Genomic DNA, 18,543 nt, shown 5'->3' with positions numbered 1-18,543 from the left:
ACATGTTTGTGCCTTTTTCTACAAAATATCTAACTTTTATTTACCCTCTTCATCCCCAAAGTAGACTGTTTATTAAAGCCTGGATTTATTATGCTCTGTATCACTGTTTTTAAAAATCACTTCATATAGAAAAAAATTTTCCGTTTACTTCTCCTTGTAAGAGAAGTATATCCATATTATTCTTAAACACAGGAATTATATGATTTTATTACTGTGCTGATGTCCAATAGCAAATTTATAGTAGACAGTGGTAGATTTTTCCAACTACCTAAAAGTTAGTTAATATACACTGAATCATTGAATACAATCTTAACACGACTGAAGCGACTTAGCAGCAGCAGCAGCAGCAGCGCTAAAGAATAAAATCAATTTACATCTTTTTCACTTTAGTAATTTATTTATCAAAGAAAATACAGTTGATTAAACCTCTAATTTATTATATCAGATAGATAAAAATTACTATATGCTTGATTCACTTTAAAATTCAGGGTATATTTGAACTTTTCTTTCTTTATCTGAAGAGAACTAAGTCAAAATTTTAACTTATAAGTAAATAAGCATTCAAGTGCTTGTTTGTGTCCCATAAAGAATCTCAGTGCAGACACTGATATTTCTTTTTCTCTCCATAATTTGGTTCAATAACATAAATATTAAAAGGAAAAAGATGTCAATTGTTTAAAAAAGTGTTATTTACATTTGAAAAATATATTTAGTCTAGAGATATACGATGCCCTGCAAAGAAAGTGAGTGGACGACGTCCTTGGTGGTTCAGTGGATGAGAATCTACCTGCCAGTGCTAGGGACACATGTTCGATCCCTGGTCTGGGAAGAGCCCACATGCCACAAGGCAGCTAAGCCGCTGGGCCGCAACTACTGGAGCCTGTGCTCTAGAGCCCCCGGGCCACAGGTGCTGAAGCTCACGCGCCTAGAGCCTGTGCACCACAATGAGAAGCCCGTGCACCACAGTGAAGAATAGCCCCTACTTATCTCAACTGGAGAAAGCGAGCACACAGCCACAAAGACCCAGAGCAGCCAAAAATAAATACATAAATGATTTTTAAAAAGCATTTTAAAAAAAAGGAAAGTGAGTGGGATCCCCCATGATATTACAGCAGCAAAGCTAGCATGAGTCTCCTCACAAGCTCAGATTCCACTACCAATAATAGAGTCCCTAAACATTCTCCATACAATTTCTGTCCTTTATTGAGCCCATCTTTGCATAAAATGTTCCCTTGGTATCTCTAATTTTCTTGAAGACATCTCTAGTCTTTCCCATTCTATTGTTTTCCTCTATTTCTTTGCATTGATCGCTGAGGAAGGCTTTCTTATCTCTCCTTGCTATTTTTTGAAACTCTGCATTCAAATGGGTATAGCTTTCCTTTTCTCCTTTGCTTTTCGCTTCTCTTCTTTTCACAGCTATTTGTAAGTCCTCCCCAGACAACCATTTTGCTTTTTTGCATTTCTTTTTCCTGGGCATGGCCTTGATCCCTGTCTCCTGTACAATGTCACAAACCTCCGTCCATAGTTCATCAGGCACTCTATCTATCAGATCTAGTCCCTTAAATCTATTTCTCACTTCCACTGTAGAATCATAAGGAATTTGATTTAGGTCATACCTGAATGCTCTAGTGGTAGTGGACATGAAACAACAGACTGGTTCCAAATAGGAAAAGGAGTACGTCAAGGCTGTATATTGTCACCCTGCTTATTTAACTCATATGCAGAGTATATCATGAGAAACGCTGGGCTGGAAGAAGTACAAGCTGGAATCAAGATTGCTGGGAGAAATATCAATAACCTCAAATATGCAGATGACACCACCCTTATGGCAGAAAGTGAAGAGGAACTAAAAAGCCTCTTGATGAAAGTGAAAGAGGAGAGTGAAAAAGTTGGCTTAAAGCTCAACATTCAGAAAACGAAGATCATGGCATCCGGTCCCATCACTTCATGGCAAATAGATGGGGAAACAGAGGAAACAGTGTCAGACTTTATTTTTGGGGCTCCAAAATCACTGCAGATAGTGATTGCAGCCATGAAATTAAAAGATGCTTACTCCTTGGAAGGAAAGTTATGACCAACCTAGATAGCATATTCAAAACAGAGACATTACTTTGCCAACGAAGGTCTGTCTAGTCAAGGCTATAGTTTCTCCAGTGGTCATGTGTGGATGTGAGAGGAGTTGGACTGTGAAGAAAGCTGAGCGCCAAAGAATTGATGCTTTTGAACTGTGGTGTTGGAGAAGATTCTTGAGAGTCCCTTGGACTGCAAGGAGATCCAGCCAGTCCATCCTGAAGGAGATTGGTCCTGGGTGTTCATTGGAAGGACTGATGCTAAAGCTGAAACTCCAATACTTTGGCCACCTCATGCGAAGAGTTGACTCTTTGAAAAAGACCCTGATGTTGGGAGGTATTTTGGGCAGGAGGAGAAGGGGACGACAGAGGATGAGATGGCTGGATGGCATCACTGACTCGATGGACATGGGTTTGGGTGAACTCCGGGAGTTGGTGATGGACAGGGAGGCCTGGCGTGCTGCAATTCATGGGGTCGCAAAGAGTCAGACACGACTGAGCGACTGAACTGAACTGAAACGTTCTCCACAGAGGAACTCTAAAAACCTCCAAAATCTCTCTTGCCCTGCAAGAACCCGTGAAACCTTAACTCTGTTGAAGGTCTGTAACAAGTTTTACTACTCATTCTCCTCTTGCACCTCTTCCGCAGTCAATGTCTGTGATGAGGGTAACTTAGCCTGTGCGTTGTCTCTTCCTCTGCAGCTCTATTTCTTGCTACTTTGAGCAGTTCTCTTAACCCTCCACAGAGTGAGACCCCACAAATTCCTTGTCCTCTTAATTTCTCTCTCCTAGATAATTGCCAGTGGTTTTAGTCTCAACCCCCCAAAGTAGGTTTGGGGAATATTTCATTTTCTTGAGGGCTTCCCTGGTAGCTCAGCTGATAAAGAATCCACCTGCAATGTAGGTGATTCAATTCTTGGGTTAGGAAGATCTGCTGGTTCAGTTCTTGGGTTGGGAAGATCCGCTGGAGAAGGGATAAGCTACCCACTCCAGTATTCTTGGGCTTCCCTGGTGGCTCAGCTGGTAAAGAATCCGCCTGCAGTGTTGGAGACCTGGGTTCAATCCCTGGGTAGGGAAGATTCCCCGGAGAAGGGAATGGCTATCCACTCCAGTATTCTGGCCTGGAGAATTCCATGGACAGAGGAGCCTGGCAGGCTACAGTCCATGAGTCACAAGGAGTCGGACATGACTGAGTGACTTTCACTTTTCACTTTCATTTTCTTTGATGTCTTCCTAACTCCCATCACTTAAAATGTGTACAAAATAATGTAAGGGCAAAGTTGTTTTCCAGTGTAGCAACCCACTGATTATTCAACTGGATTGAGTCTCTCAGCCCATCTCATTTTCTTATACAAATCTTCCATGGAAACTTAGTTTAGAGAATAATATAAATTCTCAATAAAGTCTTCATAATTGTTTCAATAAACCATTGATAAGTGTTTGAAGGACTCTTTCATGATTCTGAGAAGGCAAGTTTAGATTCTAATCTTTGAACAATGAGACACATATAAGTATAAAATATGTGATGCTGTACTGGGGGAAACCAATGTTCTTCTTGGCGCACGCTTTCTCTGACAGTGACTTTAAGGTCTGTTTGATAGCATAATACCGTATTTGCTCTCCATGATGATATTTTCAAAAGTTAACCGTAACATCCCTCTTATAATCTATTACAGATCTAAATTTTGAAAGATGTCATTGGGAAAACTTCCCACCAGTCATTCCAAGTTGTAAACTGCCCTTTAGATAGTGGCGGAATTGATTGCTCTCACTCCCCCTGTCTTCTGACTTGACGGTCAGCGTGTCCTTTGCTTCAGAAGTTCTGTGATACCCTAACTCTGCTGTCCTCTTGTTTTGTCAGGCCCTCCAGTGTTTCTCAGCCTGGGCACTGTTGGCATTTGGAGCCAGATAATTCTTTGTTCAGAGGGAATGTGTTGTGTATTGTAGGATGTTGAGCAGCCTTCCTGGCCTCAACCCTTTAGATTCCAGAAACACTAACCCCCTCCAATTGTGACAATCAAAAACGTCTTCCAGACATTTTCCTTGGGGATCAAAATTACCCTACCCACACCTGAAAGCAACTGCTCTATTTTAATAGAAATATATATAATATTTTTATACATATGGTTATATGTGTTTTTCCTCAAATTACAATTCTGATTTTAAGATCTTGATAAGGAAACTTTGCTTTTATTTCCCCATTGCCTGCAAGTATGTAAGTAGTGTTGTTGGAGTTACATACTACACAACTTAAAAACAACAACTTCACATAAAGATGTATCCAGGTATGTGAGGCTCAGTGTGATGAATGTGTATAAAGTGTGTCAATTAAATTTATATGTCACTTGACTAATCTTTTATTTCCTTTGCTTAAGAAACTTGGCTGAATGCTAATCTTTACATAAGCTGTGGAAAATTAACTATTTGCTAATGTTCTTATTGTTGCCCTCTCCTCCTCTTCATATAGTAAAGATTCTGCCTGCAGTGCAGGAGACCCAGGTTCCATCCTTGGGTCAGGAAGATCCCCTGGAGAAGGAAAGAGCTACCCTGCTTAAGTGTTCTTGCCAGGAGAATTCCATGAACAGAGAAGCCTGGAGGGCTGTAGTCTATGGGGTCACAAAGAATCAGACTTGACTAAACACACACAAAAACATTGTTCTTGATTGTTACTACTTGGCAATCCCAATAAGGTGATCTGGTTGTCCCTGAATTTAACATGGTTCTCCAGTTGACATTAAAAGGGAAGAGTCTTTTTCTACTTGAATGTCTTTTTTTATTCTCACAAACCATGTGTACAGTGAAAGCCCTCTGAACATATTGGAACAGATTTGTCTTTTATCACTCCCTTACTAAATGTTTTAGCACTTGATGAGTCTTTTCTTTCTTTTACTTCTGTTTCTGCTTCCCCGTTACTTTGGGTATGTTTAAACAGCACCCTCCTACCCACCGCTGTATCTCCCAGGAAGGAGAGAGGGTGTTTGATCAACCTCCAAAGATTGGCATCTCACTTGTAAGAAAATGCTCTCTCCCGCCAACTTGCAGAATCACTGACCAAAAAGCAGTTTCGATCCCAAGATCACAGTAGAAAACAAGCCTGGGCCAAGACCATGAAGGCTATATATTGCCCTGTCCTTAAACTCACTGGCAGGTTCAGATCTAAATTGCACTTCAAATTGAATTTTTCCATGTGAATCATCTTATTATATGAGTCACATTTTTTATCACAACTTTTGTAATTACCTCAAATACCATGTATATTTAGTCTGCTACAGCCAATAAATGTGTACCTTATAAATGTCAAAAAAAAATTGTGATTTTTGCTTGGGTATACATGATTGAAGAAGACAACAAAAGAACAAATTTAAAAGCAGCATGACCAAGCAATTGTGTTTAAACTAACATGAACAGATATACATATGTACACATACTGAGATAATGAGGAAGAGGAATAAGGAATAAGACTGAGCTGCAGAAAGGCCAGCTGGAACCTCCATTTGTTCAGAGAAATCTCATTTTCTCCCAAAGTCTTGTAGCATATTGTTTGTCTCTTACCACATTTATCACCTACTTCCTTAGTGCCAAGTCATTTATACGTATATTTGCCCTCAATAAATTATGAGCCTGGTAGTTACTGTGTCTGTGTAATGTTGTTTGTTGGGAGGGAACTTGAACTCCTTAATGGATAGTGCTGGCAAGAATTGACATTCCAACCAGAGGAAGGGAAGAAGGCAAGAAAGGGAGGAGACCATAGAGATCACAGCAATCCATGCTTACCGGCTCCTAAACCAAGTCAGCTTCATACACACAAGGCAGGGTTTAGTCCTGAGCTCTCCAACCCCCGCAAATTACTGCTTTGATATATGCTAGAGTAATAGTTCTCAAACTGCTAGGCTTCAGAATCTCCCTGGGCACTTGTGTAAAAACTACCAGTGCCCAGACTCTACCCTAAATGTACCAATCTTTGCAAGATAATCCTTTACATTTCTGAAGGCCCCTTTGTAATGACAGAGTTACAGAATTTGCTAGAGAATGTTCTTCCAGCCTCATCAGTGGAATAACGTATCTACGTCAGGCTCTTTGACCTCAGAGTATAAACTTCCAGTTGACCTGACTGAATAGGAGTCTATAAGCCCTTACACACAGCCATGTGAAACTAACAGGAATCAACTTTGCAACATTTGTATTCCTCCCAAAGTCCCCATCTTAGTACTGTACATGTAGGATATTCTCAATGAATGATTATGATTTGATTGAGACAGAGCTCCCCAAAACCTCATACATTTGTCAAGGAGTAAGATTATGAAAGGTAGAACTAAGACTAGTAAAATAGTAATCTGGTGGGTGCACAGAAGCCGTGCTGGAAACTGCACCATCAGTTCTCCTCATTCACAGTGCTTCTGTTCTATAAATTCACCATGAACACTGAATTACTGAATTCTAAGCCAGAGCTCCTAGAGCAAATGGAGGATTAGGTTCTTGAGAGCCTCTGGTCACAAGATTTTCATCAATCCACCAATATATAACCTTGTTTTATATGTATGTTGGTGTAAAACCGCTTTAACTAATATAGTCGAAGCATTAAAATTGAACTCATGGAGTACAACTTGCACCTGAACAAAGCCTGACTAGCACGCAAGGTTTATCTGGGAGGCACCTCAGCCCTCTTGCACTTAGTCACATGGGTCAGCACTTCAACAATAGGCTTAGGGTTCCTTTAAAACGGCAGAATCACCAACAAAAAGCACAAAAATGTGAAAAACATGTCACTAAATAGATCAGGAGAAGGACACTTGTTTTCTGTATGAGAACTGATACAAGAAGTCAGAGCATTAGAAACATGCCAAGGCATCAGGAGGTTCTAACGTTCCTCCCTCATCTGGCACATGTGCCCTGGGCAGCTCACACGTATCACCACTCTGCACCAGTGCATGTATTCAACTGCAGAAGCACCACACAGGTTGATTTGGAGATTACAAATAAATTTTAGCAAGTAGGCAAATTTGCAAATAGGGATCCACAAATAATGAGGATTAGCTGTATTTTGAAACTTTATTAAAAGTACGAACTCAGTCGCTTCAGACTCTTTGCAACCGCATGAACCGTAGCTTGCCAGGCTCCTCTGTCCATGGGATTTTCCAGGCAAGAATACTGGAGTGGGTTGCCATGCCTTTCTCCAGGGAATCTTCCCTACCCAGGGATCAAACCCACGTCTCCGGCATCTCCTGTATTGCAGGCTGATTCTTTTACCACTGAGCACCAGGGAAGCTGCTAAGAGTACATAGTTATTTTATAAAACCTGTTAATCTTTATAATAAAGATGGAGACAGAAAAGCTCAGGCATAGAGTCAAATGGAAAAATGTAACCTGCAACTCCAGCTTGGCTCAGGTGTATGACTTTTGTCTTCTATTCTTGTCTTCCCTTTTGGATGTAAATAAAAGAGCTAAAAGTTCCTTGAAGGCAGGGACTGTGTCTCATTTAAAATTGAGTTCCCAGCATCTAGCACAAAGCAGGTATTCAATAAATGCTTATTGAATGAAGGATCAGATAAAGAGGAGCAGCTGTACTGAGATGTAATACCGGGATGTATTAATCTTCCAAATCAGACCTGACCCTGTCGAACATCAGCAGTGATGATGTTGCTCATGAGCAGATGGTCAACAGTGTGCAGAGGGCTGCAGTGGACTTGATAAAATTGCCACGTCTCCCTCAGTCTCCCAGTTTCCTTCCCACATCACTCATCTAGGAAATAGTTCAGTCCCAAAAGAGGCACCGGCTGACTCAAAGGATTCTTTAGTTTGCAGAATTTTTTTTAAGCGGGAAGAGGTGGCATTCTGATGCTTCCTGCCTTCTTGGTTATCTGCCATTGTTTTTTTTTTCGTTTTTTTTTTAAATTTTATTTACTTTTCGCTGCGCTGGGTCTTCTTTGCTTCTCAAGCTTTTTCCCTAGTTGCAGTGAGAGGGGGTTTTCTCTGGTTGTGGTGTATGGGCTTCTCATTGCTTGGATTCTCTTGCTGCAGAGCACGGCTCTAGGCACTTGGGCTTTAGTAGTTGCAACATATGTGCTCAGTAGTTGCGGCTCCCAGACTCTGGAGCACAGGCTCACTACTTGAGGCGCAGAGACTTCGTTGCTTCACAGCATGTGGGCTCTTCCTGGACCAGGGATCGAACCAGTGTCTCCTGCATTGGCAGGCAGATTCTTTACCACTGAGCCACCAGGGAAGCCCCTGCCACCAGTTTTCACTTTCCCCAAACCAGCTCTTAGACCGCCAGGAAATAGATGCATGAAAGCAGCAGTCCTTTAGCAGTTTGATGTCATACACATAAATGGCTCTTCGAGTGTGTGACTTGGCATACAGGTCTTCCCAGTCCTCAGCCCTGAGAGTAAACCAGTTGTCTATTTCTTTCACGTCTACTCAGGAATCTCATCACTGCTAAAGAAAAGCACGTAACTGTGGTGGTTATCTCTGTGTCATATTTGATTCCCAGCCTGAGTGAGGTCCATGGTCTTGATCGTCTTTTTGTTCTTCCTGACTCCCTACCCCATTCTTTAGAGAGCCTAGTCAAAATAAGGTCCACACTCTTAAAACAGGCTGACTTTGTGCTTTCTCTGTGTTTCTGTTACTTCCCCTTCCTTCTCTAGCGGCTTTCAGATCTCAAAGAAAGATGTACCCTCCTTTCTACGGCCGACCTCTCCACTTGTATTTTGGGTCCTTTTCCCCTCCCACGTTCTTCTGGCCCTCACTCAACCAATGATCTGCATCCTCATCCCTCCACCCCTCTGGTGTCTTTGATGTTTATTCATTTAACACACATACATTGAATGCCTGCTATCGTCCCATAGAACTGTGGTAGAATGTCATCTGGGTAGTGTAGTGGTGAATTAAACAGAAAAGGTCCCTCACCTTACAGAACTTACAGCCTGATGAGTGAAAGTAACTGTAATTAATGAGTCATAAAACTAAACATAAGCAGTGAAAGGACTGAAGGGAAGCTGTGAGGCCTTGTGGTGAGAAGTGGATGGGTTAGTTTTTATGAAGGGCGGAGGCGGGGAGACCAGGAGGATACATTTGAGGTATTAGAAGCAGCTTGTGCAGAAGCCCTCAAGTGGTCAGAAGTGCTCCTCAAGAGAAACTGAAAAACCAGCTGGTCACAAGGGAAAGAGACTTGGGATAAAGCGCAGGATGGACGCAGGGATCATTTTCAGCAGTTTACAGGCCATGTAAAGAAATGCATAGGCCAGCATCCTGGGTCATTAACACCTCTGCTTTTTTCTGTTTCTTTAATGTTTGTAACAGTGCGCTTACCTCTCCTCTGTCTCATTCTCTAACTTTGCTTGATACCATAAAACAAGCCTTCATGAAGATATATATGCTGCATCTTTTTTTTTTTTCTCTAATACTTCTTTCTGGATTATCCTCTACCTCTATAATTTCAAATAGTTTTTTTTTTTTTTCTGGAGCAAAATGTTTAATTTTTTTATTTTTTAAGTAAACTTTTCATTTTGTATTGGGGTATAGCCAGGAAGATCCCCTGGAGAAGGGAAGGTATTCTGGCCTGCAGATTCATTCACTTAGATATCATTCTGGAATCTCTGGTCCAATATGCCCAAAACCAAATGCAGTTTTAAAGGCCCAATTTTTTCCTCTCTCCTCCAGTGTGTCAGTGGAATTGTCATCTACCTTCACCTTTAAGTAAGGAGTTCTCTCTCTCTTGAAAGAACAAATAGTCAAACATCAGGGGTTTTTGCAGCATAGTAGTCTAAGTGTTTTGATAAATTTCTATATGTAATGCAGGAAAATAAATAGAACTGGCCCCTGACCTAAGCTTATGAGGTCAGGAGATGCTTTCCAATGGGGTTGATTTCTAAGTTGAGTTTTGTAGGAGGAAGGGCATTCCAGGCAGACTGAACAAATACTAAGGCATGGCACACAGGCTGTCACAAATACTTCATCATGGCTGGAGCCTAGGCTGCAGAGTTAAAAACAGGTAGAGCTGAACCTGCATACGGGGCCAGGATCAAGAGGATCCTTATATGGCATGTTAAGGAGCTGGATTTGATCCTGAAGGCACTAGTGAGCCACCGAAAGATTTAAAACGTGGCGGATGGCATGATCAAGTCAGTTCTTTCAAAAACTCGTTCTAGAAGATCTGAGACTAGAAGAAGGAAAATAAAAGCAGTACTGTACAAGACCAGGAGAAGCTGTTGTAGCAATCCAAACCAACATAATGAGAAAGTCGGATGTGGTGACAAAGTCCATATGAAGGAAAAGGAACAATCTGAGTTTCTAAGGTGACCACCTCTATATGTGAGAACAAAAGGGGACTTCCCTGTGAGAGGCACGACGTGTCAGTACCTGTGCGGCAGCCAGTGCAGCAGAGACCGACTGAGAACTCAGCTTGGCGAGAGAGTTCGGAGGCAGATGTATGGTTGCAAGCGTATTTTCAGAAAAACTACTGTATTTGCAACATTTGCTGAAAACTAAGGAAACTGCCAAATCATTTTGAAGAAAATTGGAGATTGAGGTTCAGGTTATGGATTTGGAAGTCGTTGGCATAAGCATATGGGTTGAATCCACGGGAACAGAGGAGTATACGGAAGGCAAGGACAAAGACTAGAAAGCGTGCAGAGGCACCAGTTATTTTCAAGTGCGCACTGCAGGAGAGGAGCCGGGGAAGGATGCCTGTGGCACAGCCCCCAGCCCCTGCCTGGGGAGTCACCAGCTCCCATACCCCCGTCTTTACTGCACTGTTCACCTGCCTACCAGAAGAAAACTATTTTCTGTTCCTAATATAAAAGTTGAGTCGTGACTTATCAGCTCAGAAATCTTAGTTGGTACTCTGTTTGCCTTTAAAGCCCAAATCTCATAAGTTTTAATCTAGCTCTCATCCTTCAATGTTTGAATAGACGTTCTGACCAGTTTTTCCTCATCTCCCAAATCATCCTCCTTGAGTACACTGCCTTGCACACACAAAGCCTCCAGCCTCTGCTTACCCCGGTTTCTCCAACTGTATAGTTTTTGCACCACTCCAGTGATCACAGTTTCAATTTATTCCTTAGGAGTTAGCTAAATGTTTCCTCCTCTGAGAATCCTCCTCTGAAGCCTCCAGTTGCAATTCAGGGCTTCTGTTCCTTTATATCTGCACATTTCTTTTCTCTTTATTGTAATTTGGATCTTCCTCTGCCTCATTGCTTATCTCCATGCCTTTCCCTGTTAGAGTATAAGATATTAGAACCTGCTTAGCTTTGCATCTCCAGGGTGTGTAGCACACTCCTTGCCCCTAGAGTGGCGTTCTGTTAAGTATTTGGCATAACATCTTACAGAAAGCCCAAACTTTTTGGCCAACTCAATATTTGTTGTTCCTACCTGGCATAATTAGTATCCAAAACTACAAATCATGAATCAAGATGAAGGCTAGAAGGAGCTTCCCTGGTGGCTCAGTGGTAAAGAATCTGCCTGCCAATGTAGCAGACGTGGGTTTGATTCCTGGGTCGGGAAGATCCCCTGGAGAAGGAAATGGCAACCCACTCCAGTATTCTGGCCTGGAAAATCCCATGAACAGAGGGGCCTGGCAGGCTACAGTCCATGGGGTCGCAAAAGAGTCAGACACGACTTAGCGACTAAACAACAACATACTTCTAGAAACTATATCTTCATAAAGGAATATTTGGTTCTTAAGGAAAAGCATAATTGGAAGATTGAGTGCCAAATACAGCTCATAGAACCAATAATAAATTCTAAAATCAAAGAATCAACAGCAAACTTATATGAATATTTAAAATCATAAAATTATGCCCCCCATCCAAACACAACTTTAGCAATAGAGAAAACCTAAAAGAGTTTGTCTAGTTGAGCAGTTTGTAAACTCTTCTCGGTAGAGCCCTGTTCCTCCAGGCTCTGAGGATTCAATCGAAGGAGGCAAGGTTTTCCTGGCCTCCAAACCTCAATTCACCTAGAGAATTTCTAGGTGTTTAAGTGTTTGTATGTGAAGCTTTCAAACAAAATTGTATTGAAACAGAGTTTAGCTGTTAAACTAAGCTGTTAAATCAGTTTGAATACAGAATTATAACCTTCAGGCTACTTCTATAATCTAGGTGACTCTGGGCCTCCATTTCCTCATCTGTAAAATGCAAGGGTGGTGCTATGATAGTTCACGCTTTTATTCTGAGTACCTTCTGTGCTTTTTCAAGTAGAAAACAGACCTCAGGAGAAAAGTGGCTTCCTTGGGGCACATAGAGTTAAGAACAGAATCAAGATTATAATTTAACCAACAGCCCTAGTTGTTGGGCTTTTTTTGTCTTTTAAAAAAAATTCCTACAAAGTGAGTATAAAAAGAAATTGCTGTTATTAATTCTTTGGAAAAGGTAGGTATCAGGAGGTATATAAATAGCACATGAAAATAAAGCTATATTGTATCATAAATTTGCCTTATTTAAAGCTGGTGTGCTACTGCAACAAACATTGATCAAATATCTACCTAATTTTACATTCATTCTTCAAGTTTATAGAAATATTTGGGTGAGTTGTTTGCATGGCCTATTTCTCTTTTACACAGTGTTTTTATGAGTTGCTTCTCCTTGGTAAATCATGTAATCAAGGAAGGCACTGAAAATTATTCCATTAATCATTCCTTTCATGTTTATCTCACTGCATCTAAATTTATGAGCATCACTAGAAATCGTGAGGGTTTGGGAAGCAAGAGTCTATGTATTCTGACCCTTTCATTCATCTCCTCTGCTTTGCTCATCTTCCTCTCTTCATCCCCTCCTCTCCATTATCAAGGGTATCCACGAAGAGGAAATTAAGTCCCCAAACAGCTGAGAGGTGTGAGTGGATAGGAGGGAAAGAAGGGCAGTCATGCTTCTTGGCCTTGATGGTTGGGGGTGCTTACAGGCTGATTGTCTCATAGCCTTGGGGCCTTTTTTGTTTAAAGACAAAGTGAAACAAAACAGCTCACAGAGACACCTCATTCTTCCCCCTCCTTCTGCCTCCATGAATAACTACCCATATGGCGCGCTGCTGCTGAGACCAAGGAATGAGTGAGTAAAGGTGTTTAGAAGTGAAGTTTTGGTCCTAATTAAATAAGTGTCCTTTTACAAATCAGTGTTAAAACTTTGTAATGTGGATCCCTTCTAATTTGTGGTTCATGGAATTTGAACCCAGGTTAAAACAACCTTTGCATCATGAGAAAGGACCTGGACGTGCCCACTATACTAATGCAATAATACAGTAGGAAACTTAACCTGCTTAAGACAAATTTCTGAGGACATCTCAGCACCCATTTCATATGAAAAGTCTATTAAAAACAGATTTGCTAAGACCTGCATGTGGCCATATGTTGTTGTTTGTTTGTCAGGGTCGCAGTACGCAAGGAAAAGTAACTGACTCAACAGTAATGGATAATTCAATCTGACTTCTCTTCCCTCAACCTCTGGAGTAGACTCAAATTCTGATTAGAGCCATGATTTGGGTTTTTTTTTTTTTTAATCCACTGGTTTTACAACATTTCATGTACACAGTTGGCCTTCCTTACCCACAGGTTCTGCATCTAGAGAGTCAACCAGGCATGGTTCACAATTACATGGGAAAAAATTCCAGAAAGTTCCATAAAAGCAAAATGAATTTACCACGCTGGCACCCATTTATTTAGCATTTACATTTTTTTTACAACTATTTACATAGCATTTATATCATATTAGTTATCTATATGGCGAAGGCAATGGCAACCCCCTCCAGTACTATTGCCTGGAAAATCCCATGAACAGAGGAGCCTGGTGGGCTGCAGTCCATGGGGTCGCTAAGAGTCGGACACGACTGAGCGACTTCACTTTCACTTTTCACCTTCATGCATTGGAGAAGGAAATGGCAACCCACTCCAGTGTTCTTGCCTGGAGAATCCCAGAGGCGGGGGAGCCTGGTGGGCTGCCGTCTATGGGGTCGTACAGAGTAGGACACGACTGAAGCGACTTAGCAGCACCAGCAGCGGCAGGTATTTATAAGTAATCTAGAGATGAGTTTAAGTATACAGGAGGTTGTTAGGTTATATGCATACTACACCATTATATAAGGCACTTTTAGGATCTGTAGATTTTGGTATTTGGGGGGTGGAATGTCCTGAAACCAATCCCCCTCAGATACTAAGGGACGATTGTATATGTGTACATTTATTTAAGATGTTACTCTTACATTGGGCAAAGAGATAGAAGTAATAATTAGACCATGTAAAAGAAGCATCTTAGCATGAATTTGATTGCACTGTTGGGAATTTATTCCATAAGCCTGAGAAAAAACTGAAAAAATTAGGTTATAATTGATGCTTTCTGAGAGGTTTTGATAGTTTTCTTCTTGATGAGTTGGCTTAAGGGCAGGTAGACTACTCTGTAGTCTGCATTTGTCCTTGAATTTAAATTTTCTGTGTACTTGTACCTTTTTTCCCAAACACATTTTAACTGAGTCAGATGATCTTCAAATAGTTGAGAAAAATAAAAGATTGGTTCTTTTGATGTTCTTTAAAACATGACAACATCCACCTCTCACCACCAAGTCTCCTTGTCCTTTAACTCTTGTTTTTATTACATGCTTGATTTAAAGCTATATAGCCAGCAATAATATCACATAATTATGGTCCAGAAAAGTACAAAATCCTCTTGAAATCTTTATGATAAGAAAAGGAATACTTGTTTAAAGGTGCTCAGTGCCAAATCTGGCTGAAATCTGATTGTGAAGGAGGAAATCTAAAAAGGCAAAGCAAGTTTCAGTAGAGATAAGCCTGGGAAAGCAGTAGTTACTCAAAGAAGTTAAGACTGAAACAGAAAGTTTTACTCCTTTCCTTTCACTTCATTTTGTTTTTTTTTTTTGTTTTCTGGACTTTTAAGAATTTCATTAGATAGTTATGGTATATCTCTTTCATTCATATGTAATTCAAAGCTTTAACACAGTAACATGTATATTTTCTACGTGAAGTTTAAGTAGATCATTTCCATAACATGTAATTATCTCTAAATAAAATTTCCAAGTCTGTTTTATGGCAACATTGATTTCTAAAATACTGCCTCATATCAAACACCATTGTTCCAAAGTATACTTTTATTTGGAATGGGGCTTTCCTGGTGGCTCAGGTGGTAAAGAATCTGCCTGCAGTGCAGGAGGCCCGGGTTCAATCCCTAGATCGGGAAGGTACCCTGAAGAAGTTAATGGCTACCCACTCTATTCTTGCCTGGAGAATTCCATGGACAGAGGAGCCTGGCAGGCTACAGTTAATGGGGTCACAAAGAGTCGGATACGACTGAGCAACCAAGCACAGACAAGCGTAGAGGAACCCTCTAACTAACTCTCAGTGTGCTTATTTGATTTCCTCATGGAGGTGCCATTAATAAAACAGACTGAGCAAAGTTTGTAGAAGATTTAAAGAGCTTGCAGATTCAGAATTTTACACATAGTTCAGTGTGTGGCTTCATGAAAATATAGAGTGTAGTGGGAAGATTACAAAGGAAAGATGCAATGGTGAAAGCTAAACGCATAACTTGAGTAATATAACACAGCATTACTGGCTTAATTTAGGCTGATTCACAACTGACTCTTTTTGACACAAACCTAAAAGCTCACTTCATTTACAAAGAGTGCTTAACCAATCTGAAGAGCTGTTTCCTTTGGTTTTCTATGGGAGTGAATACATTATGCTGATAGACACTTGTGTTCTGAACAGGCCTGCTCTCTACTCATTCAGCCAGTTGGTGGGTTTTCAGCATGTGAATATTGCCAGTGTTGTCTTCTGTGATTTGTGACTTACTCTTTGTTTTTCTTTCACAGCAGTCATTCAAGTCCCAGGATTTCAGACTGAGCTCAGAGTCTACAGCACAGTAAGCAGCTTTTCCTCCTAAATAATTTGCAGTGATAAATAGTCGGTGTTTCTTTTAAGGACAGTTTCTCCTTTTCTCTCTTCATAGCACCACTCTACAAAAGTTACAAAACACCCGTTTCAAGGCATTACTGTGTAAAGGCCTGTATAAATTTATATAAATTTACTTATATATATATATATCCTTGTACATTTCTTACAAACGCCTTAAGTATTTGAGCAGTTTTTAAGTGTTTATTTTAAAAAATCTCTAGGAAGTTTTTGTATTTTTTTTGGTACTTGCTATTAATACATTACTTAATACACAAATGGAAAATCTCTTTTACCTCAAAAAATATTGAAAACCTTTACAAAGTACGTCTCAGTTTTTATCATTGCAGAGCATATTGTACCTAATTTGAGGCCGAAACTTCATATTCATACATCACCAGCAAACTATCACCTGAATGTAACAACCTTGAACAGCTCGGGTATCTGCCGTGCCCTCCCATCCCACGTCACCATTCCCACATCTGGGTACATGTTTCCACACACATACACACAGGGAATCCATACCAAGTGTCCTTCAGGAAAACATTTATTCAGGTTAACCCTGCTAAACCCACTCCAGTATTCTTGCCTGGGAAATCCCATGAACAGAGGAGCCTGGTGGGCTGTAGTCCATGGGGTCGCACAGAGTCAGACGTGACTGCAGCGACTTGGTCCTCCTGCATTGGCAGGCCGGTTCTTTACCACTAGCACCACCAGGGAAGCCCATCTAGGACTACGTATCATTGTATATCATATATGAAGCCCGTGTTGCTTCAGAGCACGGTCACTCATCATCACATTTGAGTCTCCGCATTTCCCTGCAGACCATTGCTCTTGCCCCTCCTCTGCATGTGGAGAAACATGACCTGAGAGGTAGGAAGAAGCAGACCCCGTCCCAGCACACAGATCCTCTGCTTCCTAATCTGCGTTCTTCCCATACTTTCACTCTGTCACATGACACAAACACATGTTCCGGGTCTTTCCGCTTTTTGTCTTTTATTTTATCTGCAAGGTATGTTTTCAGTAGCAATCTCTGAATAATTGAAAGTTTACATAATAGTTGATGAGATAATAACTGACTCTGAGGAGTGTATACTCAATGACAGATCACACATATGAAAAAATATGCTGGATCAGTACAGACAAAAACTCCGTTTCAACAACCAGAAGTGATCATATTTGAATACATTATGGGAACAGTGCTGTCTTTGAACATGTTTTATAAAATACTTTAGAACTTTTACCTAAGATGTGAATGAAAGATTCTGTCCTCCGTCTGACCACTTTGGATACATATCTTCAGATGATGCGAAGATGCCACATAATGCTCTCCAGATGAAAATTCAAAAAAGCCTCAAAAAGCATCCCAGCATGTCAGGGTAGCTAGGCTTCTCTTTTTGAACCCAGAGTACTTAACAAGCTTCTGAAAATAAATCTTCATGAGAAGTTCAGTTATGTCTCAATGCTCAGGTTCATCTAAGGCCTTTGGGCTTTCCCTATACTCATAATTTCTTAGAATTAAGGATGAATTTACATTTCTCATGATTTCAAAACTGTAGGCGACTTGAAGATGGAAATGCTATAGCGCAGTATGTAACAAAGTCATTTCTTTATTTCTCTAATTTACTTAAATGAGTCCATTGTGCCCAAGTAAATGGGTAGAAGCTATTTTTTTTTCTAATTTTATTTTATTTTTAAACTTTACATAATTGTATTAGTTTTGCCAAATATCAAAATGAATCCGCCACAGGTATACATGTGTTCCCCATCCTGAACCCTCCTCCCTCCTCCCTCCCCATACCATCCCATTTTTTTTTGTTGTTTCTTTGCAGTGTTGCCATTCAGTTCCTAACATGTGTTTATTAGCTGATTGACCAGGCTATGTAAATGAGCCACATACGACTGCCTCTCACCACTTTCTACTTGAATTTCTTGTCTCATTTATACTTTGAATTTTTTTTTAAAGAAATGTCAGTCACTTCTGTGCAAACAATCTTTTCACATTTTAGTTAAAGCTACACTCTTGATACTAAGAAGAAATTGTATAGGTTATTTTTAAGCCTTTTTCTTGAAAGTCTTAAACTTTTACCTTTTGTATCTCATGCGTCTATGATGTGTTTATCTGCTGCCCAAGTCAGAGTTTTTTATGAAGCTTCTACAAATATGTTTTAATCCTTAAATAATATTAGTGTTCCCTAGTTGCTAATGTATCTTACATTGAGTTTGGGGGTTTATTTTGAAACATAGACTACTTTACTTCATTAACAGCTTTGATCAGAGAGAATTTAATTCAGATGATCAGTAATATTAAAGGCCTTTATTTGTCAACACTCATATGTGAACTGAATGAATAAATGAAATCTCTTCTTAATATAACATAGTCATAAGTGTTAACTCTGATTATCCAATCTCTCCTCCACTATATATTTTTCCATCTTTATGATCACCCCATTCCAAACTCCTTCAATTTCTTCTTCTTTTCATGAGAAGAAATTAATTCTTACCAAGTGTCAACCATTCTTGAATAAACAATCTCCAGGTTACTACAAGCTATTGGCTAATTTGAAAAATTTTTTGAAGTTAAAT

At 40.3% G+C, this 18,543-nt stretch overlaps 1 protein-coding gene across 49 annotated transcripts in view; it reads left to right on the top strand.

The window, feature by feature from the left end:
• AHI1 (Abelson helper integration site 1) overlaps nucleotides 1-18,543 on the top strand; it is a 219,446-nt gene that overhangs the window by 189,735 nt on the left and 11,168 nt on the right. For 29 of the 49 annotated variants that reach the window (XR_015133236.1, XR_015133238.1, XR_015133239.1 and 26 more), the window contains one exon: nucleotides 15,879-15,928. Coding sequence is in view for 19 of the 49 variants with exons in the window: in XM_086317985.1 (XP_086174111.1) it covers nucleotides 15,879-15,928 (50 nt within the window). In the remaining 30 variants the exon portion in view is untranslated. Of the gene's footprint in view, nucleotides 1-4,536; nucleotides 5,697-15,878; nucleotides 15,929-18,543 lie in introns of those variants that run through there. The other 20 variants (XR_015133223.1, XR_015133215.1, XR_015133216.1 and 17 more) reach the window with 4 other exon arrangements.

Source organism: Bos grunniens, chromosome 9, assembly GCF_055505025.1.
Source record: "Bos grunniens cultivar Pamir isolate PY7600 chromosome 9, Bosgru_T2T1.0, whole genome shotgun sequence".
Classification (NCBI taxonomy): domain Eukaryota; kingdom Metazoa; phylum Chordata; class Mammalia; order Artiodactyla; family Bovidae; genus Bos; species Bos grunniens.
The sequence above is the reverse complement of the archived record's forward strand: the minus strand, read 5'-3'. Positions and strand labels throughout refer to the sequence as shown.